The sequence below is a fragment of the Balaenoptera acutorostrata genome, chromosome 7 (genome assembly GCF_949987535.1).
Source record: "Balaenoptera acutorostrata chromosome 7, mBalAcu1.1, whole genome shotgun sequence".
NCBI classification, from domain to species: domain Eukaryota; kingdom Metazoa; phylum Chordata; class Mammalia; order Artiodactyla; family Balaenopteridae; genus Balaenoptera; species Balaenoptera acutorostrata.
The window spans coordinates 6,228,974-6,253,760 of NC_080070.1; the positions used below are offsets into that span (position 1 = coordinate 6,228,974).

Sequence of the window (24,787 nt, forward strand, 5' to 3'; positions counted from 1 at the left end):
GGGGAGGAGAACTAGCAAGACCAAGGCCTTGATCTGCCCTTTTTTCCTGCATTTACCTCTGAAACCTCCTAAACTATACCAGGCAGCATTCAGCCACCCAAGGGGCTTCTTTTCCTTGGGGAACCTGGAGGTGATTATTGCTAGTATTTTCTGAGCCCAGGAACCCAGTCTCACACACACCCATGGTCCTGTCTCTATTCTGCCCTTAACCTTGTTTAAGGCTCTTGTCAGCCTGGCAAAAGGGGCTGTGGACCAAGACAGTAAAATCTGGTTTCCTCTCTGAATAGCTTTACTTGGTTAATTTCCCTACACATGGGCAAGGGCCGTGCAGAGCGCCAGCCCGCCACACCCAATGTACAAGGGCCACCAGCAGAGCAGCTCCAGGAACCGGGGAGCAACGGGCTCCCTAGGGAGTGGGGACCCTAACTTAGCAGTTCTCACCCTTCAAGAACAGGTACAGAGGGGTTTCTCCCAGATTTTCTTTCTAGAATAACTAAGGATAGTCCGAGGGAAAAGCAGAAGCTCTGGATTCTGCCTCCAGTTTGGCAAGGGGTTGGTGGGAGTCAAGGGGGCTGTTCTGCCGTCAGTGACCTACCCCCTCCCCTTTCCTCAAACGCAAAGCCTAGGGATGAGTTCCCCAGAGGCGCGCTGCCACTCAACCCATCCCGTCCTCAGAACTCTCCCCCTGGGCACGGACCCGTGTGGCTCCCGGAACTTCTGGCTGTGGGGCTGGTTCCCAGACGCCTAGGAAGGGGGACAGAGCTCCTGCCCTCTCTGTGGGTGAACTCTGGGCAGCACAGCTGTGGTGTGAGGTCACTGGACAGAATACTGATGAAAATGAGGAGACCAACAGAAAGCCGTTCTGAGGGTGGAGGCGGCAGGGCAGGGGGGAAGCAGCAGGAAGCTTCGAGTGGGGAGCACGGAGCTCATCTCTCCTCCTGGCAGGGTTCACTGCCGGTGCTGCTGACAAACTCAACTACGCCCCTGGCAAGAGAGGGCTGAGAGAAACGCACGTAGGAGGCTGGGGGTTACCTAGCCTCCGGCCTGCCTCCTGGACGGGGTGGGTGGGTGGATGGGGTACCCTAAAGTAAAGTACAGCAAAGAAGACAGGGACAAAGAAGAAGAGAGAGATGAGAGGGGCATTTTCGGAACGGCAGGGAGATGAGAGGGGAGACGAAGGCCACACACACAGTCTGGTTTATTGGCACCTCACACACGCCAAATATGTACACAAACATAAATATTCCAATGTACACATTTACATGGGACTCGCAGGTCACCCCCCAACGTCTGCCCCACGCAGGCTCCGTTTTAGGAGAAGGCTCACAGGGGGCTGGCACGAGAAGGTAGGACTCTGGAGGAGGGCGAGGTCCTGCTCCCCTCTCCTCACAGTACCTCCAAAGGGTCCTGTCCCTTTTCAGTGGCACCGGAGGGCAGGGGCCAGACACCTCCAACCCCTCTGCTGCAGCTCCAAGCCCGGCGTCTCCTCTCATCCTTCTGTCTCTCCCCTTTAGCTCTTCCCTTTGACTCTTCCCGTTTCCCTCTCCTCCTTCCTCTCTGCACGTCCCTGCTTCCCAGTCTCTGTGTCTTTGTTTCTCCCAGCGCCTGTAGGGGGGTGGGTCCCCATGCCCTGGAGTCCTTCTGGCCCCTCTGCCCTCTTCCTGGGCCTCACAGGAGACTAGGGCTTCGGTGCAGCTCAGCGGAGGCGCTGGTGCCGTTGGCAGGCTCTCTGCTGGGGGTCGGGGCTAGGCTGCAGCCCTCCCCGGGGCAGCCATGCTGGATCAGGATGTCTGCACACTCCTGGCTGCCGGCCCGGCGAGCATAGGCCAGCGGGGTCAGGCCCCGGGCGTCCCGGCTCCTCACGTCCACCCCGTACTGCAGAAGAAAGCACGTTTTCACGGTTGGCGGGACACGGCAGGAAAGGTGTGGGTCCCGGGGAGAGAAAGGAGAGGCGGCCCCCAGAGGGCTGGGGTGAGAAGGACGTCAGGGAGGTGAGGGGCACCTGCGGGACGGGAGCCCCGACTCACCCAGATGAGCAGCTGTGTGAAGACGACGTTGGCCATGGCGCTGGAGAGATGCAGGGCGGTCCGCCCGTCCCCGTCCCCGTAGGTCTCGTTCACCTCCTCCTTGGACCCGTGGGCCAGAAGCATCACCAGCAGCCGCAGGTCGTCTTCCACCACCGCGCGGAGCAGCTGCTGGCCCAGCGGTACATCCGAGCTGGGCAGCGGGGCCAGGAAGAGCTTCTGCTCGTACTTGGCCCGGATCCAGCGCTCCTTCTCCTCTCTGCGAGCACAGGAAGGGCCGGGCCGGGGGTCAGGGGGGCGAGGGGGCGGCAGGGAGACACGGCGTCGGCGCAGAGGCGAGCCTGAGGGCCCCAGGGGGGTCGGGGGCAGCGGGCGGCGCACAGGGTGTGGAAGAAGCGGAAGAGAACTCCGGGGAGGCCCCTGGGGGCCGAGAGGGCAGGAAGATTCCCGGCAGGGCTCGGGTGCAGCTTATCTGGCCCTGCAGGAACAAAGGAGGCGGGGGCCTGCACTGGGGGCCCACGCACGACCCTATCTACCACCCATTCTCCCCATCTCAGAGCTCAGGCCGTGGCCTTCGCGCCACAGAGCGATAGGGCCCTGCGCATGCGCCTCCTGCCGGCCCCCTGACCTGCTGATAACGCTGAGAAAGGGCCCGTTGTTGTGAGGCGCTGAGTGACAGGAGGGGGAGGGGCACCCCCAGGGGCCCACGGCCAAGCAGAGCAACAGCGGGTTTTAATTAACCCTTCCAGCCCTGTCACAGCTGCCCGGCCCCGCCCCCAGTCCTCCCCGCCCCCAATCCTCCCCACCGGGCAGGAGCGCCCACGTCCCCTCCCTTGCTGGCCAGCGCCGGGGCCCCCGCCCTCACCTGCAGGCGTCGGGCCCTGGCTTCGCGTAGCCATCCAGGGCCCCCTCCCAGACACTGTTGGCCAGGGCATTGCCCATCGCGGTCATGACGGCCAGCAGCTCAGGTGGCCAGTCATCGAGGTCGAGGGAGCGGACCCGGGACAGGTGAGCCCCCAGATGCCGGTGGGTCCCCGAGCACTCGATGCACATCAGGGCGCCCAGGTTCAGGCTGGCCCAGTCTGGATCTAGGTGCGGAGAGGAAGCAAGATGAAGCCCCCGGGCAACCAGAGCGAGACCACCAGGAAAGCCCTCCCCGCCGCGGTTCCCGGCCTGCGAGAAGCCGCTTGCAGAGCTTCCTCCGCGAAGCTGGTCGCGCTTCCTCTAAGCCACCCACAAGCCCAGCCCCGCCGGCCCGGCACTCACTGGGGGCCTCGCAGTCAATACAGAAGCTGTTGCCACGAACGGTGCGCACGGCCTGCACAGCCAGAGCCGCATTCTGGTTCCCCAGTCGAGTCTGCCTCGGGGGGAGAGGTAGGGGTGGCTGGTCAGTCGCGAGGCCGACCTGGGACCCCACCCCACCCAGGCCTCTGGGCCAACCTTGTCCTTGGCGCTGCGGCAGCCCTGCAGGCTGGCGAGGATCTGGGCCTGCACACTCTGCACCCACAGCTCCCGCTCCTCCGCCGTCGAGGCCTCGAAGTGCCACGTCTGCCCGGTGAGGGACACCACCACAAACTCGAACGACTCCTCGGCCTCTGTGGGCACAGGGACACGCACCGGCATGAGGGCAGAGGGCCCCTGTCGGCACGCACGTGCAGGGACACGCCACCCAGCCTCGAGGACCACTCTCTCCAGGGCACCTTGCGGGGAGTAGGGGGCAGAGAGCCGTGTGGAGCCCCCAGACCTCCATCCTAGCCACCTGCGGAGCCTGGGTGAAAAAGGTGGGGAAGCGAGGATCTGGCATCCCTGGCACTGCTGGGAATGGGTCTGGAAAGCAGAGCTGAGTGTCTGGAGAAGGACGTGATGGGGCGTTAGGAGACAGTGCTGGGGGGGCGGCGAAGGCGGGGGTGGGCACCATCCGTACATGTCAGCTGCAGCCGCCTCATTTTGCAGCTCATTAAACCCAATATTCCTGACGGCGTCAGCGTGGGGCTCCTGGGAGCCGGGCCCCTCCCCCGCTACCCTGGCACAGGCAGGCAGGGAGGGCAAGGGGATGGGGAGAGGAGGAGAGGTTTCCTCCACAGACGAACGCGGATGTGTGAGCAGATAGGAACCTGAGGACATCTGCAGTGACAGACACGTCCCAAGCAGTGTGGTGAAGCTGTTTCCAGCTCTGCTCCCCCAGGCCCCCCAGGAGACAGTCACGTGGATCTCCTTCCCAGTGGTCACCGCCCCGTGGGTGAACAGTTCCTAACAAGCAGTGCGAGTGTGTCGTGGGGCTGGAGAGACAGGTGCCCGTGAGGAGGCCCAAGTGAGACCACATGTCCTGCCGGGGCAGCCTCCTGCCCCAGTGACACTGAACATGCCCTCCCCGCCCACCCCCCCCACCACCCCCCCCCCGCCAAGGGAAGTCCTCCTGGCGGGCTCCTGCTCTAAGGTGCCCTTAACAGAACTGTCTTCGTAGAGAAACTGGTACCTTTCTTTCCCCAAGCTCCACCATTCCACCTCACCTTGCTTCCAACCATCTTTGAACTACATAACGGTGACAGTCTGTGGGGCTCAGTTCCCTGGTACAGGTGCACCCCGTGCCGTGAGCACTGAACACCCCTGTATCACCGGTTGGCTGGGAAAGGTGGCTCCTTCCCTTAGAGATGATCTCCCCCACCTAGCCACGCCCCTAACCCTGACCATCAGAGAAGAAACCAGCAACTGTGCATCGATGTAGGTTAACCTTATTCAGGAGGAAAGACACTCCAACCACTGAGAAGAGGCACATTTTGAAGATACTCTGGGGAACATCAGAGAAGCAGCGCTATGATTAATAAGGGATTATGAGAAAGGACCTATGGAACAATACCTGAGGAGCTGGAATTCCTCAGCCTAAAGAAGACTAAGGAGAGGCTCAGCCAAACACACACGCGTATGAAGCACCTATTTTGCGCCCAGCGCTGCTTAAACTCAAAGGGTGATACAAGAGACACAGAAAACATAGGTCCTGCCCGCACGACCTTGGAAGAGCTGCGGGAGGAGCAGCCTGCTGTCTTTTACCTTCCGTAAGAATAAAAGAAGCTCACGTTTTCACAGGAAGGGTTTAAGTTAGGCAGAAGAAAGAGCTTTTCTAAGATACCAGGTTGAGATGACCAAAAGTTGTGGAGCTGCTTTTACTGGAAGTTATTATTAGAAAGTGCTTAAGCTAATACAGAAAAAAGGGTGTGCCTCTTCAGGCACTATCCCCAAGTCCCGCTGCCCACCTCCTGTGCCCCGGTTTCCCTTGGGGGTCCCCCTAACCTTCAGCAGCACTGCCGGGGCCGTCTGGTCGGGGGGTCCCGGTGCTCTTTTTCCTCCGGTGCTTCTTCCGGTTGGAGTGGGGAGATGGGGGAGGCTCCAGCTTGGGGCTGGAACTGAGCACCTCAGCTGGGCCACTGGCTGGTGAGGGAGAGGTGGAGAAGTGTGGGGAGAGGGGAGGGGGCCAGCACAGGCCCTGCCCTGGGTGCTGGGGGCTCCACCCTGAACTGCAGCTGGGTGGCCCGAGCAGGGCGGGGTGGGGGGAAGGGGGGGCACTCCCGCCCCGTCCGCACCCTGGGAGGGGTCTGCCCACAGAGTCCCGACCCCAAGGCGCCCCCGGCCTTGGAGGAAGGGAGGGTGGAGAGGAGCGTGTAGGAACCGCAGGCAGGGCAGAGCGAAGGGGAGGAGGGAACCGGCTTCTGCAGCCTGGAGGGCGGAAGGCGGCCGGGGGAACGCACTCAAAGGGAGCTGGAGACCCGGCAGCTCCGCACCAAATTTATCCTCAATCACACTCCCCGCTCCTCACAATTAATAGCAGAATTAGAAACAATCAGGGAGCTGCCTAATTACTGTCAATTAGAGCGCGCTAATCAAGCTCCCGTCTCCCACACCCCGCCCGGCGCTCACCACTAAATGTCAAACTTCATTAGAGGCAGACACGCGCCCTCCCTCCCTGCCTTCCGCCTGCCAGACTCAACAGAGGGGCCCCACCAAGGCCAGCACAGGCCGCAGGACGGTGACCCCGGGAAGCGCCCCCGGCTGCCCTCTCAGGCCTCCACATCCACCCCCGGGCGGCCTGGGCCGGGCAGGGGAGGTGGCGCAGACCCGGGGCTGTGGGCGCCCAGCTGCTTCCTGCTGTCAGAGCTCAGGCCGGGCTCCGCGCTTCTGCTGGGATGCGGGCCGGGGCAGGGTCTCTGGGAGGCAAGTCAGGAGGAGAGCTAACGCGCTGCTGCCCAGCAGGAGGGACGTGGGAGCAGCGGGTGTGCCCGGTCCCCAGGGAGTCTCGTCCCTCTCACACCCTCACTTAGGAGAGGAGGGCAGGGCGGCGCCCATTTCCCTCTAGCCTTCAGGACTGCTGATGGATGTGGGGCTACGGGTGAGTGAGGAGAGAGCGTGGAGGTGCTCGCCGAAGAGGCGGGCGGGGGAAGAAGTGAGGGGAAGACGACGACGAGGCCAAGGGGAGCAGGCGGAGGTGGGAAGGGAGAGTTCTCGACCCCCTAGACTGGGTGGGGCCTCAGCCTACCGAGGGGCAGCGCGGGGGAGAAACCACGTCTCCGGACAGCTCCCAGCTCCCTGATCCTGTCTGCGGGGACCCCCTCTCCACGCGGGCTAGCTGCCGCCTTCGGAACGTGTTTCAAGCCCCCAGCCTCCGACCTCCCCACTCCGCCGCTTCCCCGTGCCCCCCGCGGAGAGGCTGATGAGCCGGCTGCGCGGGGGGCTGATGGGGACGCGGGAGCCGCCAGCGCCGCCTGGGGACAGCGGTGGGCGGCGGGGAGCTGCAGAGGGAGGGTCTCTAGCGCCAGCCGCTGGCGCGGCCTGCGGGCAGCACAGGGGCAGCTACCCCAACTCCATGCCCCAGGCGTGGCACTGGCTCTGCCACAAGCCCTGGAGGGCTCCGCCGGGCCCCCTTCCCCATCTCGGCCTCCCGGGCTGCCCTCCTCTGCGGCTTCACCGGGTCCTGCGTACCTGGGGGCAGGGCAGCGGCCTCACTCCACTGGTCGGCGCTGGAAACGGAGCAGGAGCGCTGGTGCAGCCCCTCTGGGCGCGGGCCAGCCCAGGCTGGGCTGCTGGCCGAGTGGGGGGCACCTGGGGGGGGGGTGGGAAGGGTCAGACTGGGAGAGGAGGCTGGGGGAAGGGCACCCATAGACTTTCCTGAAAGTACAGCTACGGGCAGAGCTTGAGAAATTCCAGCAGGATACTGATCCAGGATGAGGGGCTCCTGGATTCACCAGGCACCGGGCCAGGATCACTGGAGAACCGGAGGCCTCCCATGGGCCCAGACTTCACACCCCCACCTTGTCTCCAGGGTCCATGCCTCTGTCCCCTCCCTATGATCGGGAGCCAGAAGTTGGGTGAGTGGGACAGTCCCCCCATCACTGCCGAGCTGCTCCCCCGCTATCCCAGCCCCTGCCCCTCCTGGCCAGGCCCCGAACCCCGTTCCAGGCCACGTATGCCATTCGCTGTGCCTCAGCTTTGCTGCCATTCTGACGAGGAATAAGTGTATCAAATTCAAGTAATTATGTCTAATTAGTATTAGTAATTATCCTGTGGGGCTGGAGAAAATTAATCTTTCGTTTCCCATCGGGGAAGAACAGCAGAGCCAGGGGAACCGAAGGCTCCAGGAGCGCCAAGCCCGGGGCAGCGGGGCCGGCAGTGCGCGCCCTCCCCGGGCCCGAGTCACCTGTGGGGAGATGGTGGCAACGGCCCCCGGGCCTCAGGGCCGGCCGCGGACAGCGACACTGCCCTCTCACCTCAGCCGACCTGAGACAGGGTGGGGCCTGGGGCCAGAAGGCCACGGCCGAGGGAGGTCTGCACTGAACGCTGGGCAGCTGGCCGGGTGCCCGGCGTTAGTGACAGGCAGAGACGGGCCCTGAAGCTGAACAAGCCGGAGGGAGGGGCGAGGGCCGACACCAGGCCCCGGACCAGCCCCGCAAGCACAAGGGTCAAGTTTCTGGAAGCCAAGGGACAGGAAGATGTGCGCAGAAGCCACTAGAAGGTAAAGGAACAGGCCAGACGTCCCTGATGCTCGCTCCGGGGACAGCACGAGACTGAATGGTGGGGGCGGGTTTTGTGTTTCTCTTGTATCTGTCATAACACCCCAGGCAGGACCAGACACACAGTAAGTGCTCGTTAACATACGTGTGGCACCCGTGCCAGCCCCCTCCCACTCTGCCTAACAGGTCCCTGCAAACTTAGCCTTTTTTGGGGTCCCCCCGCACCGACCCCCGTCAGGAAACCTTCCAGGGGAGCAGCCTCGGGTCCTAACTTCTCAGATGCTGTGCTTCTCGCCACCCCTCACCTGCTTCCATCTCCCCCGGTTCCAGATCTTACTCCCCACCCCCAGCCCCACCCAAAGACAGCACAGGCCCAAGTTCCTCCCCAAGCCCCCCAACCCAAAACCTGAGGGAGGGAAAGTGCTTTCCCTTTTCTTTGTTAATTCTCCCCTCATTACGCCTGCAATCCCACAATCAGTGTGCACTGTAATTGTCGAATTTGATGCTAATGATTAATGAATTAAACATGGAGCCATCAATTAGTCCTCGGAGAATAATTCTGCATAAAGCAGCGGATAATGTAATTACAGTAACAAAGATAATGAGATGTTAACATCGCCCGGTGAGCGGAGACATGTGTGAGTGTGTGCGAGGTCGGTGCGCGGCGGAGGGGACGCGGCTCGGGTGGCGCCTGGCCATGTGTTCTGGGGACGTCGCGAGCGTTTGCGGGTACTGGCAGTTGCGTGGGTGAGTGTGCCGCGCACCCCCTTCTCCACGCGCCACTCCCGCTCCCCAGGTGAAGGTCTTCAGGGACCAGGAATGTGACAGGACAGAGTGTCTTAGGCCTTCCCTCCCTCCGAGGGAACAGCTAGCTCTCCCCTTGCTGCCTGCCTGCAAGCAAAGGCTCTCCTTCCATCCACTCACGCTTCCTGCTCCCTCTGGTGTCATCTGAGAAACCCCAAGCCAGTCCACAGGCAGTTCCGGGAGGTCCCCAGCCCCGCCCCGGCCCTTCCCTTCCCCAGCGGCCCGCCCCTGCCCCGTGCAGAACACCCAGGACCGGAACGTGCAGGTTCAAACCCAGCTCCACCACTTCCTGTGGGATTTTACAGACAAGTTATTTAACCTCTCCGAACCTTTGTTTCCTCATCCACAACATGGGAAGGATAATCTCGACTTCGGATCTACTGCACCCGGCACCCCTGCACCAGCGGGGTCAGTGCCCGCCACCTGGCCCTCGCAGCGCCTCCAGACGGGGGGCAGTGGGGGCACACGCGGCAGGGCGGGGTGCCGGCCCCTCACCTCCAACAAGGAGCGCGCTCAGGAAGCTCCGCCGCTTCTGGACTCGGGGCAGAGGCCGCTCGGCCTCCAGCTTCTCTCTGAACTCAGTCTTCTCTGAGCAAAGACCCCCCCGCCCACCGCCTCGCACTGCAGACCTGAGGACGGTTAGCAGGTCCGCCCCAGGCAGCTCTGTCCCCTCCCGCCTCCCTCCCCGCCCATTCGACAAACTTGACCGAGATGTGGCCCTGGTGCCAGAGGGCCCCGGCGTCCCCACCATCACCTGCCTCGGCTCCAGACGCTGGTGCCACCTGTCAGCACGAGGCTATCTGTCCCCATTCTGATCTGCCAGGCGGTCCGCTGGCCGCCACCTCTACTAAGCCCACGAGGGCAGCGTTTTGGCGACTGCGCTCGGCTGAGCTGATCCCGGAGCAAGACACCGGGTGGCCGGCGTGTTTGGAGCCCTGAGGACCCGGCTGGGGAGGGGTGCGGCCCCACACGCCTCCCTTCCGGGGCCCGTCACGGCGCGCCCCGCTCTCCCAGACAGACGAGGCCACGGCAGCCACACGCCCCGCTCCCACCTCAGCAGCCCCCTCACCTGTTCCCCCACCCAGCTGTGCGCTACTCCGCTCCAAGGCCAACCCGTTGGCCCGGGGGCTGGTGCCAGGGGCCGTGGCCGGCGTGGCTCGGGGCAGGCGCTTCCCTGGCACTTTGACCGTGGTCCGCAGCAGGTCAATCTCCTTGCCGTGGATGTTCTGCATGTAATCCTAAGGCCACGTGGACAAGACAGAGGAAGACTCGTTAGGACAGGTCACTCTTCGGCAGCACCTCATCTCTGACCCTCCCAACTCCTGGGTCTCTCCCCCGTGCTGCTGGGGGGGGAGGAGGGGGACAGCCCGAGTTCCGTGGCGCGCACAGCACACCTCCAAGGCTGCCCGCGTGCGGCTCGGGGCGGGGCTCAGCCGGGAGCGCGGCAGGGGCGACAGAGGGTCGAGAGCCAAGAGCTGAGGCTCGGGGCTCCTTTAGGGAAGACGGCTCAGGGGGCAACGCAAAGGAGGCCAAGTACTGAACCAACATGGGATTTAGGGAGAGAGGGCGTATGGCCGAGGAGAGGCACCGCCAGGCTCCGTGGGATGTGGATGCCTGGGTTGCCCCGGGCCCCGGGTGGCTGGTCACCAAGGACTTCAGCCCTCTTTTCAGAAGCTCCCACCACCACTTGGGACTCTGAGAACTTATAAAGCCTAGAGCAGCCCCCAGTCCTTAGACTGGCACCTGACGATAAATATCTGTTGAACAGTTAAAGGGAAGCCTTTGATTCTTTTCGCTGTTCTTCGGGATATTGAGACAAGTCCACGGTTCCACAGATACCAGTGAGTATCCCAACGGCAGAAGAGTAACAACCACTGACAACATCACATCGCCCGCCCAGCCGCGTGCCAGGCATCCACTGAACCACAGCTGTGTATTGCGTCTACATCTCATACACCGCCTCACGGAATCGCCACAACCACTAGGAGGAGGTGTTACTATGCCCACGTTGCAGGTGAAGAAACTGAGACTGATAAAGGTTAACCTGCCCCAGGCCACACAATCAGCAGGTGACAGAGCCAGATTCAAGCCCAGGCTTTTCAGGTGCCCGAGGCTCTGCACGGAAGGCAAGCTTCCTCCTCGGCCCAGGAGCAAACCCTGCCTTCAAGTCAGTACCGAGAGGGCCCTGGAAGTGGACGAGTGGGGAGGGACCCTGAGAGTGGGAGCCACTGGGTGCTGAGCCCCACCATCCGCTGTCTCAACCTCGTCCTGGGACCCCCCCCGACCCCGGGGAGTGGCACCTGGAGGGGCCGGGGGGGGCCGGGGCGCGGGAGGTGGGCGATGCAAAGCATAGCCCTGCCCGCCCTCTGGCTGCTGTAAACCCCGCCGGGCCTGGGCCCCGCTCTCCCTGCTGCTTCTGATCTCTCCTTCCCGGCCTGGGCCCCGCTCTCCCTGCTGCTTCTCATCTCCCCTTCCCGGCCTGGGCCCCGCTCTCCCTGCTGCTTCTCATCTCTCCTTCCCGGCCTGGGCCCCGCTCTCCCTGCTGCTTCTCATCTCTCCTTCCCGGCCTGGGCCCCGCTCTCCCTGCGGCTTCTCATCTCTCCTTCCCGGCCTGGGCCCCGCTCTCCCTGCGGCTTCTCATCTCTCCTTCCCGGCCTGGGCCCCGCTCTCCCTGCGGCTTCTCATCTCTCCTTCCCGGCCTGGGCCCCGCTCTCCCTGCTGCTTCTCATCTCTCCTTCCCGGCCTGGGCCCCGCTCTCCCTGCTGCTTCTCATCTCTCCTTCCCGGCCTGGGCCCCGCTCTCCCTGCGGCTTCTCATCTCTCCTTCCCGGCTGCTGACTCCTGCTTCCCTGCCCCTGGCACCAGCGAGTTCCGGGGCAGTTCCCAGCAAACGTCCTCCATAAAATGTGGCAAAAGCTCCTTCCCGGGGGCAGAAGCTGGGCCAGGGGCACCAGTTTAACTTTGGACGGAATTCCACCAGTCAGACTGGGGACGGGCGCCTCTCCTCCCTCAAGAGAGCCTCCGGGATGTTTGTCTGGCTCGATGGAGTCTTCGTGTCCTTCCAGGCCCCACCCCTCTCACCCTACCCACTAGGAGCATCACTCCTTGTCACCCAGGTGTCCTCCTACCTTCTCAACTTTTGGCTTCAGGGAAAAGGGACAATGTCCTCTGCTTAAAAGAGCCGATGGGGAGTGCTGCCTGTTGGGAAGCAGGGCCAGGGCGGGCTGGCGAGGTGCTCAGGGGCTGCCCTCACTCTGTGAATGACCGAGAGGACATCAAGTAGAAAGGGGTCACCTGGCCCTAAGGAGCCAAGAGAACGTGGGAGTTTCCCGTCATGAAGAGAAGTGAGAACAAGGAAACAGCACCCAGCACCAGCCCTGCTCCTGCACTTCTGCGTCGGGCTGGAGTTCACCGCAGAGCGCGTCATCGAGGGACCAGCGTGAGGGCCAGTGGCAGGACTACCAGGAGGCCCGTGGGGAGGACGGGGCACCACCGATGCTGGCACGCTGGCCTCGCCAGTCAAGCCCGGCTCCCGGAGGCTTGGCCGGGCCTGTACTCACTCTTTATTCTCCAAGCGGCTCTGACACCTTCACAGGCAGATGGCCCTTCAGAAAGACAACAAGGGCATAGCCAGCCGGAGGGGAGGAGGTCCTTTCCCTGCAGCTTTGCGCTGCGCCTGTGCCCTCCTGCCACCGCCTGGTCCTGCGTGAGGGACAGTGCCGGGTGCCTGGCCTCAGGCAGCCTCCGCTCCGAGGGGGTCTGCTTCATGTCTCAGAAGCACAGAACAACATCACTGAGAAGTCGGTGAGGGCGGGCTCCACCCACGGGAGGACCCCCTCCCCGCCAACGACCTCTCACCCCCGCTCTGCTGAGCGCTGCCAGGGCTCCGTCCCCCTGGTCCCTTCTCCAGCAAACTTGGCCCGCCCCACCCAGGGGCCGCTGGCCCTTTGGCCTTGCTCTCGGCCCAGCATCCAGCGTGTGACTCCACCGTCCTGGCCCTCCTCACTCCAGGCCCGACAGCCCACCGACTCGGCTTCCGCACGCACCCAGGACCCTGCACACAGTCACATCTAGCTCAGCAGCTCCAGACGACTGTCAACAGCTGGCTGGGCCGAAGACACAGCTGCAGTCCCTTTCCTGGGGGAGGAGCTTGGGCTGCTCTAGTTCACAAGGAGGTCACAGCAGCTGCAACAGTTTTCAGGCCCCACGACAGCCCTGGGATAACCAGGCTGGGACACGGCGGGAGAAGCTGACCCCAGGCCAAGAAAAAGAGCCACACGGAGGGGCTCCGTTCAGGGCCAAGGAGCCAGCAACCAACGTCAGGGGAAAGCACCGGCCCTCAGCATCCCCGACCACCTCGGACAGGCACCGGTTGCTCGGGGGGCGCGGGGAGCAGGCCAGCACCCGGCCAGCTGCAGGCCCGGGCCCAGAGGCGGAGCCTGGCCCCAGGGAGAGTGCGGCCAGGAGCTCAGAAGGCAGCAGCAGGGACGGGGCGTCCGGGGCAGAGCAACAGCGTTTCCCTCCGTCAGCAGAACGGGGGGCTCGGCAGTGGCGGTGGGAGCGGCTGCTCCGGAGAGCGGTCACCACGGCTGCCTTTATTACCCACCATCAAACAGCAATTTCTTCCCCAGCCTCCTCGCTAATTACCCAGCCAGCGTTCTCATCTCGTTTTATTACTGGAATTAACAACGAGTTCAGAGCGTGGAAAGCTATTAAGATGTGTGATTAAGCCACATTCAATTAGTTTCTACAAACAATTTAATTGATGTTGCAGATAGAATTAACAGAAGGTGATTGTGTGAATGGCTTCGCTGGCTGCAAAATGGGAGAGGCTGTGGCGGGCTCTCTGGGGCTAGGCAGGGGCTGGGCGTGAGGCTCGAGGCCTGCCCACCAGCCCTTCCTCTGCAGCCCGGCCCGTCCCGCCAGGCCACCCGGCCTCCGTCGGGAGGCGGGTCCCCAGCACCGCTGCCCTCGGGTCTCCTGGGCAAGGCCGGGCTAGGCCAGGTGTTCCCGGACGGGCCTTCCTCTCCGGCTCCCTAACAGGAGGGCGCCTCCAAGGGAAGCGGGCAGCTCCGGGGACGGAGGGTCCCTGCTCACTGCTGGCAGCTGGGAAGCTTGCTCAGGTTGGAAAACACGGCAAAGGGGGGATGGAGGTGGGTGAGCTAGCAACAGGAGTGCGGCGGCCACCAAGGATGGAAACCGAGAGGCGAGGGGCGGTTGGAGCAAAGCAGCATCTGTCGGGAGGGAACTCAGGTCCCTGGGGCCGCGCACGGAGACCCTTGGCTTGGCCTCCCTCGTGCTTTCACTGTCACCACGGTTTCGAATCTGATTCGTGTCTCCTGAATGAGAAGAGAAGCGTCTAGAGGGCAGGGAGGCCGCCATCTGCGCGTGCTGGTTGCTCGGGGCATCCAGCATGTGGGGAGTTGGGGAACGACGTGCACTTTGACCCCGGAGCCAGAGGGCAGCCATTGAAGCGCTGACGGATGGGGAGGCCATGCTCTCAACCTCCTCGCCGCGTCCTGTGGCCGCGGCCCGGCGGGGGCCAGCAGAGCCGGCGGCCTCTTCGATTCACCTCGCAAGAAAGCAGCGACAGCCTGGAAGCGCCTGCCGCCAGACCCTGTCCCGGGCCCGACACACTACGCCACACACAGTTCACGGGCAGCACAGCGCTGGACGGGACTCCGAGAGCGTCCGCCGCCCAGCCGGGCCGGGCACGTGGGCTGCCGGCTCGCCCCGCCCCACCCACCCAGCCACCTTACGTGCCCCAGTGGTAACTCTCCAGCGACTCTCAGGCAGCCCCGAAGGGAGGCGCTCCTGGCATGTACAGAAAAATCTGGGTGACGCTCAAAGTCGTGGGCCAAGTCTCAGCCCAGCCACTGGCTGGGTGACTGATGAACCGGCAAACCACAGCGAGCCTCTGCTCTCCAGTTTGTTAAGTTGTGTGTAAAAACAGCAATCCCTCAGGCCTTTACCTTCCCTTCCGAAACCAAAAGCGAACACAACGCCGGGCACTCTCCTCCCGGTGCTGAGACCCCGCTCCCATCCCTCTCCTCCTCTCTCTGGGGCGCTCCCATCCCTCTCCTCCTCTCTCTGGGGCGCTCCCATCCCTCTCCTCCTCTCTCTGGGGCGCTCCCATCCCTCTCCTCTCTCTCTGGGGCGCTCCCATCCCTCTCCTCTCTCTGGGCCGTGGGACCAGCAGGGGGCACAGGGCGCCCAGCCCGGGCAGCGTGAAGCAGGAGGAACAGGTAAGGATGCAGCAGAGGGGAGGGTGAAGGCCACTGCCACACAGGTGGGGAAACAGAGGCCTCAGACAGGCCAGCTCCCAGCCCAGCAGCGAGGAGGTGCCTGGGCGGGGACCCGTGTGTCCTGCCTGGGCTGTGGGCGCTGGAAGCCAGGAGGGCCCAGACCCTCTCTGCTGGGAAGTACCGCGGTCCTGCTCCTTCTGGCTGGGGGCGCTGCACCCGCGGACGCTCCCTGCTCCCTAAGACACGGTGCCTCTCGTCAGGGCTCTGCCAGTAGCCTTGCTGCCTCTTGTCCTGCGTGGACTCAGCAGCGGGACCAGGTCCTGGGCGAGGAGGAGGCCAGAACGGGGGAGAGGACGGCACCCAGGAGCCTTTGTGCTAAATCCCCAAGGCCCCCCGGCCGTGGCCCCTCGTCTATAACCCCCCTCACCCCCAGTATCATGGTACCAGCTCCCGCCCTGTGGAGTAAGAGGCCCCGAGCTGAGGGGAAGGGCCAGCTCCAGAGGCACCCAGAGGGCCAGGCTGGGCTCTGGCCTCACTGGAAAGGCCCACACCAGGCCTGTGAGCTTTCTCAGCCGTCCTGGGTGGTGCTCTCACGGATGGAGCTATGGCCGAACCGCGGACCCCAGCACGTCTCAGGTCGGGGACCCCTGACACCTTGTGCAGATTCAAAGGCCGGCGAGGGACCCTCGGAGGCAGGCCTGGGGCCTCCGGGCCGGGGGTGGAGCCAGCCCGCGTGCTGCGCTTCAGGGGCTTCACGGGAGAACTCATTAGCCCCACAGTGGGGTGGTGACAGAGATGGATGCTGGTGACAGCTGTGTGCTGGAGGCACGCAGCGAGGGGGGGAGGAAGGGTGGGGGAGCTGCCACGGGGGCCACGCTGCAGTCACCGCGCCCCAGCCCCTCCCCGGGCATCGGCCACACCCTTCCAGACCCCTCTGCCCTACCAACAGTGCCCCCGACGCTCCTCTTCCCAAGGGGGCCTGTCCAGGCCCGCCAGCCCAGCAGCCCTGGCTTAACTGCCCTTTCGCTCCGCATCACCCCAGGAGCCCAGGCGTAACCCCAATGGTGTGGCTGCCCGAGACACAACTGTTGGCAACACCGACCCCCCCCCAGCTTGAGCAATTCCATGTGAACGGGCCCAATCCAGCTCTTAAAACAACTAGAGTGTAGGATGTAGAACCTGACTCGCACACCAGCCTAGCCCAGGGGTGACCGTCCCCAGGGGTGAGTTTACTCCAAAGAGCTCGGCCGGGACTTCCCTGGTGGCGCAGTGGTTAAGAATCCGCCTGCCAATGCAGGGGACACGGGTTTGAGCCCTGGTCCGGGAAGATCCCACCTGCCGCGGAGCAACTAAGCCCATGCGCCACAACTACTGAGCCTGTGCTCTAGAGACCACGAGCCACAACTACTGAGCCCGCGTGCTGCAACTACTGAAACCCGCGCGCCTAGAGTCCGTGCTCCGCAACAAGAGAAGCCACTGCAGTGAGAAGCCCGTGCACCGCAAGGAAGAGTAGCCCCGGCTCGCCACAACTAGAGAAAGCCCGCGCGCAGCAACGAAGATCCAACGCAGCCAAAAATAAATATATATTAAAAAAAAAAAAAAAGTGAATGGGAGTGACAAGGTCATCCCTTTTAAAAAAAAAACCAAAAAAACAAAAAACACAAAGGGCTCAGCCAAGACTCAGAGCTTTCGTGCAGTGTTCAGCCTGGGCCTGGGTTTCAGTGTCTGTGCAGCTCCCAAGCCACCAAAGCGAGGCCCCTTCTCGAGGAAAGGTCTTTTTGAGCTAAGGTCGCTTCCCTCCGGCCCTGGAGTCAGCCCTTCCACATCCGCTTCTCATCCTCCGCGCCCAGCCTTCCCCAGGCGCAGCCCCCGGACTCACGTGCAGGCTGGGGTGGTAGGTGAGCAGCCCATTGTCACACAGGGTCACGTACTTCTTCTTCCATTCCTTGTTCAGGGACTTGCCACTCCGCTTGAGCAGGACGCCCTGAGGACAGAGGCTGGATCAGAGGCAGAAGCCAGGCCCACACGTCACAGCTGTGGAGAAGGTCTCGGAGTCCACAGGTCACAGCATCCTCCGCCCCCTGTCCTCCCGGGTCACTGCGCTTATCTGCGTGGAGAGGCCACACGGGACTAAAACTGAACCAGGTAGAGCCAGGCGGATGAACCCATCTATGGCACTCGGCTGCCCCTGACCGTCCTCAGGGGGCAGCCTGGAGCCCACCCCTCCAGTTACCATGGACACCGTCGCAAGGCAGGGGGGTGTCCTCTCCCCCAGCTTGTGGAACTATGTCAGCAACGGGAGGCGGGGGTTCAGATGGCCTCCAGGCATTGCTGCTCCCACCCGCCGTCCCCAGGGATGGGGGGGAATGACAGCACAGAGACCTCAGGAGGGCCCTGGCCTCCCACCCCGTGGCAGCCCCAAATAGAGCAGAAAAGCCCCTACCGTCCCCAGAATGGCCCAGTCTCCCCCAAGGCAGGCAGTGGGAAGACCCAGCCGTACAGCCCGGCAACCAAATCTCCCGTGTGAGCTGATAAGACACTGGGCGTGGAGGTGAGATGGGCATCAGGATGAACAAGAGCTCCCCAGGGGCAGGGATTTGGGAGTGCTCTTCCTCGACACCCTCAGCACCGCGACACTCCTGGGATGCAGCAGATGCTCGGGGAACAGCTGGTGGACAGGGCGGGGAAGAGCCAGCCGAGACCGGGCGGCTGTGGGAGGTGCTGCGAGTGGGGGGTAGACCTCACCGAGGCAGACGAGACGTCCACCCACACCCCAGACGGCCTCTGCTGCCCTCCCCTGATGATAACCCCCGACGGTCCCTCACCCACTAGCTCTCGCCTGGAAACAGCAGACAGCACCACAGGAGAACGGCCGAGGGTGGAGCTCAGGTCGGGATGGGACACGGACGTGCACAGGCGGCAGGTGCCCCAGGGCCGGCATCACCCCTGTGGGGCCCCCTCCCCAAATTCAGGAGGGCTGAGAAGAGGCAGTGCTCCCTGGACTTTCTTGGACGGAACTCCTAGGGCGGCAGCCCCCTCACAGCGGGACTGCCCCGGCTGGGCGAGAGCGGGCAGCACGCCAAGTCCCCAGCGGGTCGCAAAGGAGCTGCCAGAGCCCCCGTGCCTGCCTCTCCTACAGAAGGGGAGGGCCCTGCCCTCAGACAAGCCGGAAATGGGGGTCAAGAGACTCACAGTGAGAGAAGGTGGGGGGTAAACCCCGGATTCCATGGCCCCCTCCCCCGCTAAGGCTTCCTACTGGAAGGCTCAGCCCTAGGGGGTGAGATTAACAAACAGGTGGGCTGGGATTCCCGTCCCATCTCTCCCCACGACAGGGCCTGAGGTGGCGGTAACAAAGGGCCCTACGTTCCAGTCCCACTTCCCACAGGTGTTTCACATCCTTGCTCCCCCATTTCCTTCCTCTATCCTCCTCCTCCTGCCCCCAAAGACAGATGCAGCTGCGGGAAGTGAGGCCACCTGAGTCGTAGGCCACCTAAGGATACTGCTGCTACCTGGTCCCCTTTTCCTCACAAAGAGCTTCTGAAGGCCAAGGGTGTGAACGGGACTTTCACTAGACAACAGGTTGGCCGGAACATCCCAGAAGGCCACCGGGACCCCTGCTTCGTGGTCCGCGAAGGAGCCTTGGCGACCGGCCTCTGGGCGTGGCAGCCATCCCCTCACAGGCCAGGAACGTGGAAACAGTTCAGCCGCTGCCTCTCCCCTGAGTGTGGACCACGGCCCCGAGGACTGCCGGCCAGACTCTGGAGAAGGCGGCCCAGGCCCATCCCGCTCCCCTGGGAGTGGCCGCCACGGCTGGCTCACCTGCGCCCCATCTCACTCCCTCCTTTCCCACCTGCTCCCCAAGCCTCGATGGAAGGTTCCACAAGGGCCTCTGTTCTCAAATCTTTCACACCTGAGCCCGCCCTCCCTCCTCTCTCCCTTCATCTTCACCAGGCTCCCTCCTGGTCCAGCCCCGGCTCCTGGTCAAGGGAAAGGGAAACCTGACTCCGTGCCCGCTCTGCCACCAACTAGCTCCTAACATCAAGCAAGTCGTGTCACTGTCTGGGCCTCAGTCTCCTGGGGAGCGCGGACTCACCTACAGAGCCCCTCCCCCTCCCCCGCCCCCATCGGGAAATCAGGAGTCAGGATGCCGAGGAGGCCGGTGTAAGCGGGAAGCCCTGCTCTACCCAGAACTCTTTCTCCTCGTTCACCTGGGCCCCTCTCGGGAGGAGGCCCAGGAGGCCCAGGCGCCGCGGACAGCGTAATGATGCTCTGACGCTGCTCTGACGCTCGTTAGCAGGGGGCGTGGGAGGAGCGCCGGGAGGGGGGCGTGGGGCGTGGGAGGAGCGCCGGGGCGTGGGGCGGGGGAGGAGCGATCACGGCCGCTGGGGCTTGACCTGCGCCCACACGCTCAGCCCGCCTCGCACCTGCCCGCCCGCTCTGCCCTGCCCTGCCCTACCGGCGCCTCCGTCCCGCTCACAGCCCGTTCCGAGGAGGGAGAGCGAGCTCCAGGGGTTCCTGCTCCCCTCCCTGGCCGGCCGGCTGCGCACGGCGGAGCAGGAAGCAATCTGGGGCGGAATGGGAGCGGTGCGGAGGCGACAGCCCCCAGAGGACCCGTTCCCGCCGCCGCCTCCCTCCCAGCTCCGCCAGCCGGCTTAATTGCGGAGTCCGGATTGATTGGGAATGCAAATGGCAACTGAAATGCAATCTCCACTCCCAGCAGGAGCAGAGGGGGGAGAGAGGGGAAGAAAGGAATGGGGAGAAGAACGGGACAGGAGAGCGGGAAAGGGGTTAGCCCGGCCCTGGGTCGGGGAGGGAGGGGGAGGTGGGAGGCGGGGCGCGCAAGGAATGGCCACTGGCCGGGAGAGGGGAGAGTGGTGGAAGGACGCGGTCCCAACGGCAGGCACGCCCTCAGCCCCCGTGAGGTCGGCGCGGCTAGGCACCTGCCTCCAGCGGGCAGCTTCCTGGCTGGTGCCTCCTCCTCCGGAGTGTCCCTGAGGTTTGGGGGCCTGTGACACTCCAGGGCCCTAGCTGACCCCTTTGGCCGGGCTTCACCCCCCACCTCACAGCCCCGCCTTCCCGTCCACGTGGGGGACTCAGGGAACAGATGAATCAGACCGACCCCAGACAGGAAAGGGGGCGTCTGGGGCTAACTTATCTCAGAGCACGGGGGGGGGGGGGGGACCGGGGGGGGGGAATAAGCGTTGTATCTGTTAAATGTTTACGTGCGCATGTGTGTGTACTCAGAGCACACACCCCAAAGCGGGGAGTGACAGTCCCCTGCCTGGCCTGGCGAGGGCCCTGTGAGGAGGCCTCGGTCAGCACAGCCCCAGAGACACTCAATCACACCATCAGCAGGTTTATGGACCAGTTCTGTGCCCAAACACACACAGGGACGGGGAGGAGACTGCCCACTGCCATTCTCCCAGGGCCTCCACGCACCCCGGGGCAGGCTGACCCAACTAGAGCAGTGCCTGTTGGATGTCACCATGGTGACACTTCAGGGGAGGGCTGAAGCACAGACAGAGGGCGTGGAGCGACACAATGGTCCTCACTCTGTCCCCTGGGCCCCGAAACCCTTCCCGAAACCCAATGGACCTTCACTGTGGGGTCAGAAACCCCCATCCCTAACACCAGAATTCTGGTCACACTACCTACAGGCTCCAGGAGCCCCAGTCTGGAGAGCCAAACCTGACCACAGGGCCCTGGCCAGGCTGACCTCAGGTGCTCCAGCCACACCAGTCTCCTCTGTGGTCAAAAAACGGACATCACAGCCCCTGTAGACACAGCATCTCTAACCACCGGCTCCCAAGAAGATCTGGGCCAAGCGCAGCACCCTGTGGGTACAGCGGACTGACCACCAGGCCAGCTCAGCAGTTCTAGAGCCCTGCCTGCCCAGCACACCATCAGCTCTGCACAAAGACCCCTCCATCACTCAACGTCTTTTTCCAGCAGAGAGACCCACGACAGGAGGTCTGGGAGGATCCAACACCGGGCGGCCCAGCCCTGCCAGGCAGTGACTCAGGAAGGAGGTGAGGGAGAGGCCCTACCAGGACGTGGCCCCTCCACTAAGTTTCGTCTTTACAAACAAACAGAGGCTCATACGGTAAGACTGGGCCTGTGAACCCAGGGTAGGAACAGCCCTCGGTAAGCCCTTCAACGCGTACTCCTCAGGGTACTCTTTTGAGAATTCTCTTCTTTTTCTGGGAGGAGGGGAGGGAGGCCAGAGAGACCAAACCCTCCTCCAGGGCCGCCCACCTCCAGAACCACCACCAGCGAAGAGCAGCTGAGGATGGCAGGCGGCTCTCTGCTGCCCCCCTGTGGTGGCGAGGAGGAACTGGCAGCGTAAGGGTTCCCGCCACCCTTCCCCGCTGTGCTGGGAGTTCTTCTCAGCAGGAGAACTCTCCTTGTTAAGGATTCAGGCCTGGCAGGGGCAGGGTGCTGGCCTCTCACCATCTTCCAGAGGCCCCGAAAAGAACCATCATCTAACATTTCCTGGGCTTCGTCTCAGCTCCTCTGCAGCCCCAGGGGAAGGGAGTGCTGACCTGTTTAATGGGGATGGCCCGGCCACTCCCGATGCTGTCCACCTTGCACTCGGCGGCTTTTTTCTCCCGGTCCAGGTCGGCGCCCTTTCGAGACTGGAAGAGAACAGAAGAGGCGTGTTAAAGGGGCCCAGGGTCTGCGGGGTCAGCAGCCCACCTGGAATCCCCAGCCAGCCCTCCCGTCCTCCCTCCTCCTGGGCGGGCCCTAGCCGTGGGGCAGGGCCGGGGCGGCGGGACCGGGAAGGAACTGAGACCACGAGTATTCCAACGGGTTTATTCGCACACACGGCACCATACAGAGCAGCACAGGTCGCTGGGCCGGGCCCGCCCCTTACAAAAGAGCAAGGACACGAGATACCGAGGGCGTGAGGAGCGCGCAGCCCAGGGGGCTGGGGCGTAAGAGACGGGAAGGGGCGAGGAGAGGTGGACGGTGGGGCTGAGGGACATGGCCGGGAGCACAGGGCATGACCACGAGGGAGAGCGAAGTCCAGAAGTGAGCGGGTAGCGGCCCGTCTGCGGCACAGACACCACGTGGCACATTACGCCGAGCACGGCGGCGTGGCCCGAGGGGCACAGTGGATGGAGAGAGAGAGGAGAGAGGCCAGAAGAGGCCCTGCGCCCCTGCCGGGCTCCTGGGGCAGAGCCCGCCCGAATGCGGATCCTAGGAAATGGGAGGCCAAGAGAGGGGAAGGCAAGCGCGGCGGCGTGGCTGCGGCGTCCGGAGCGGAGCAGGAACGGCAGAAGTCCATGCAGGAAGGAGCAGAGGAGGGGAGGGGCGGGGGAGCTCCCCCAGGAGCAGCTGGACCGCCGGCCGGGCGGGCGCTCGGACGCCCCGGCCTCTGGGCCTCGTCGCTGGCCGGCGCCGGGCGTGGGCCGAGCTCCCTTCTTCTCCATGCAGCGAGCCTGGCGCAGCGCGTCCAGCAGGGCTGGTCCCTGGCAGCCCCCAGCCGCGGGCTCCGGCGTTCCTAGCCTTCCCTGGGGGTGGGGGTTAGTTACAAAGGTTCCTGTGGGTCTCTGGAGTGGGGAGCACGGCGGCCGCTTCTCATCTGAGAGCAGTCCCAGGGCCCGGCCCGCCTCCGGCCCCGCACAGGGGAGAATGTCCAGAGGTGCTGTGTGTCACCACCTGGTCTTCTAATTTGGAAGGAGTTGGAAAGGCCTTTTTGTTGATGAAAAGTTGGAAACAGTGGCACATATCTGCAAATATCGAAAGAATAAAGATTTTGGCAAGTTATACTCAAGCCCCGCATAGTCGGTCAGCACTGGTGAGGGCAGAGACCCAGGCGCCTGGGGAGAGGCGGCAGCGGGATGAAGAGGAGGAGGAGGAGGAGGAGAAGGAGGAGGAGCGGGGCGGGGGTGGGGCGGAGATGGCGGCAGCAGTGGCGGGCCGGGCTGGGCAGTCCATCTCAGCGGGGAGTGTTCTCCACTCCGGGCCCTACATCCTCCTGCTCACCCAGGCCGCCAGGAGCCAAGGGCACAAGGAAGAGGCAAAGAACCGCAGCTGCAGCGCGGGGGCAGCACAGCCAAAGGAGCGGGAAGAGCCGGGCCAAGGGCCACCGCCCGCGGCTCCACCGTCAGCGCCTGCCCCGGGCCTCTCCTGGGCGCCACAGCCTCTGCCCCTTCGGCCCAGGGGGGAGGAAGGTGGATGGGCCCGCTGCCACCGGGTCCCCAGACAGAAGAGCCGGTCGTGGGGAGCAGGGTGCAGGCTGTCCCAGCCAGGCTGGCGAGCAGAGGCCCCAACCACCAGAGGATCCCTGGGAGCCCAGAGGGGCACCCACCCCGGACGGGAAGCAGGGCAAGAGTGGCAACGAGTACATGAAGTCATGGGGGAGACGGGGGACGTCAGCGGCCATGTCCAGCGGGAGAGTCACAGGGGCGCCAGCCACAGAACAGGCGTGGCCCTGCTGGGGAGGACGAGGAGGGTGAGGGGGTGGCCCCAGCAGCGACGATGAGAAGGGGAGGTCCCGAGATGCACCTCTAGAGACGGACATGTCTTGAGGCTGCCTCGGGGACAATGGCGCAAGTGAGGTCACCATGGAAACAATGGAAAGAAAAAATAAGGTTGCCACGGTGAAGATGGAGAGAATGAAAGGGCCCGGGGGCCGGCTGTGCCCAGGACGCGCGCGGCAAGGCGGGCGGGCGGAAGCAGCTCAGCGGAGCAGGCAGCAGAGCGCGGGGAGCACGAAGGCGCTGGCGAGGGCGCCCGGGGCCCTGGGCCCGCGCGGCAGAGGGAAGAGCGCGTGCCCGGGGGTGTTGCAGGACCAGCGGCAGAGGAAGGCGAGAGGTGAAGAATGGTGCGGAGGGAGCAGGTGACTGAGGCAGGATGTCAGGGAGCAGGTGCTGAGGGCATGGATAGCAGTCACTGCAAACACAGGTCGCCCACGGGCTCTACGGGCGGCAGCGGCAGCAGCAGGAGGTGTGGGCACAAGCAGGCAGCCCAAGGCGCTGTGTGTCTCAATGGGCGTGCACGGGAGACGAGGAGCTGCGAGTCCAAGCAGGGTTGGGGCTGGGGGCGGGGCGGCTGTAACGCACAGCGGCAACTGGCAGCAGGGAGGGGGTCGGTCAGCATGGCCGGGGAGGGCGCGCGGCAGGCACGGGGCGGACAGAGGCAGGCAGACTGGGCAGAAGTGCGCTGGGCAGGCGGAGGCGAAGACGAATGGGCGAGGCCTGGGGAGCACTGGCTCTGTCTGGACGGGGTTCCTGAGAGCCTGGCCAGGGCCTGACCTGGTGGGCTGGACTGACAGCCAAGCCCTGACGCTCAGAAAGAGGCACGTGGAGTGACGCAGAAGGACAGGGCGACCTCCTGAGAGTCCACATGGGCAGTTCACCCACCTGTGTCTGACCCAAGACTCCCGGAATGGTCCAGCCAAGTCCCAGCTGGACGGTGAGTTTGGGGGTGGGCACTGCGTGTCAGATGCAGGCTCAGGACACCTAAGAGCTGACGGGCTGGGCCCCTACGGCGGAAGGCGCACGGGACCCTGGGGGTGGGGTCTGCGGGGACGGGGAGAGGAAGAGCTTGTGGGGGGACCGAGGCAGGGAATCAGGAGATGGGAGGCCTGGGGAAAGACGGCTAAGCCTTCGTTAGGCCGATGGCAGCAGCGGGTGGGAAGCGTGGGAGAATGAAAAGAGCGGGCAGGTGCACTGGAGGCCTGGGCCCTGTTCGTTCTAGCTCTGCCAGCA

General features: G+C 64.0%; 1 protein-coding gene across 7 annotated transcripts in view; it reads right to left on the bottom strand.

Annotated features, from left to right (window-relative positions):
* Positions 1-1,179: 1,179 nt before the first annotated feature.
* Positions 1,180-24,787, bottom strand: part of AGAP3 (ArfGAP with GTPase domain, ankyrin repeat and PH domain 3) — a 60,345-nt gene continuing 36,737 nt past the window's right edge. For 3 of the 7 annotated variants that reach the window (XM_057550554.1, XM_057550553.1, XM_057550555.1), the window contains one exon: positions 21,869-22,804. In XM_057550554.1, coding sequence (XP_057406537.1) covers positions 22,742-22,804 — 63 coding nt within the window. In that variant the 3' untranslated portion in view covers positions 21,869-22,741. Of the gene's footprint in view, positions 1,876-2,027; positions 2,284-2,366; positions 2,503-2,889; positions 3,113-3,290; positions 3,382-3,464; positions 3,620-5,312; positions 5,451-6,995; positions 7,116-9,896; positions 10,066-16,950; positions 17,056-21,613; positions 21,707-21,868; positions 22,805-24,787 lie in introns of those variants that run through there. The other 4 variants (XM_057550550.1, XM_057550549.1, XM_057550552.1 and 1 more) reach the window with 3 other exon arrangements.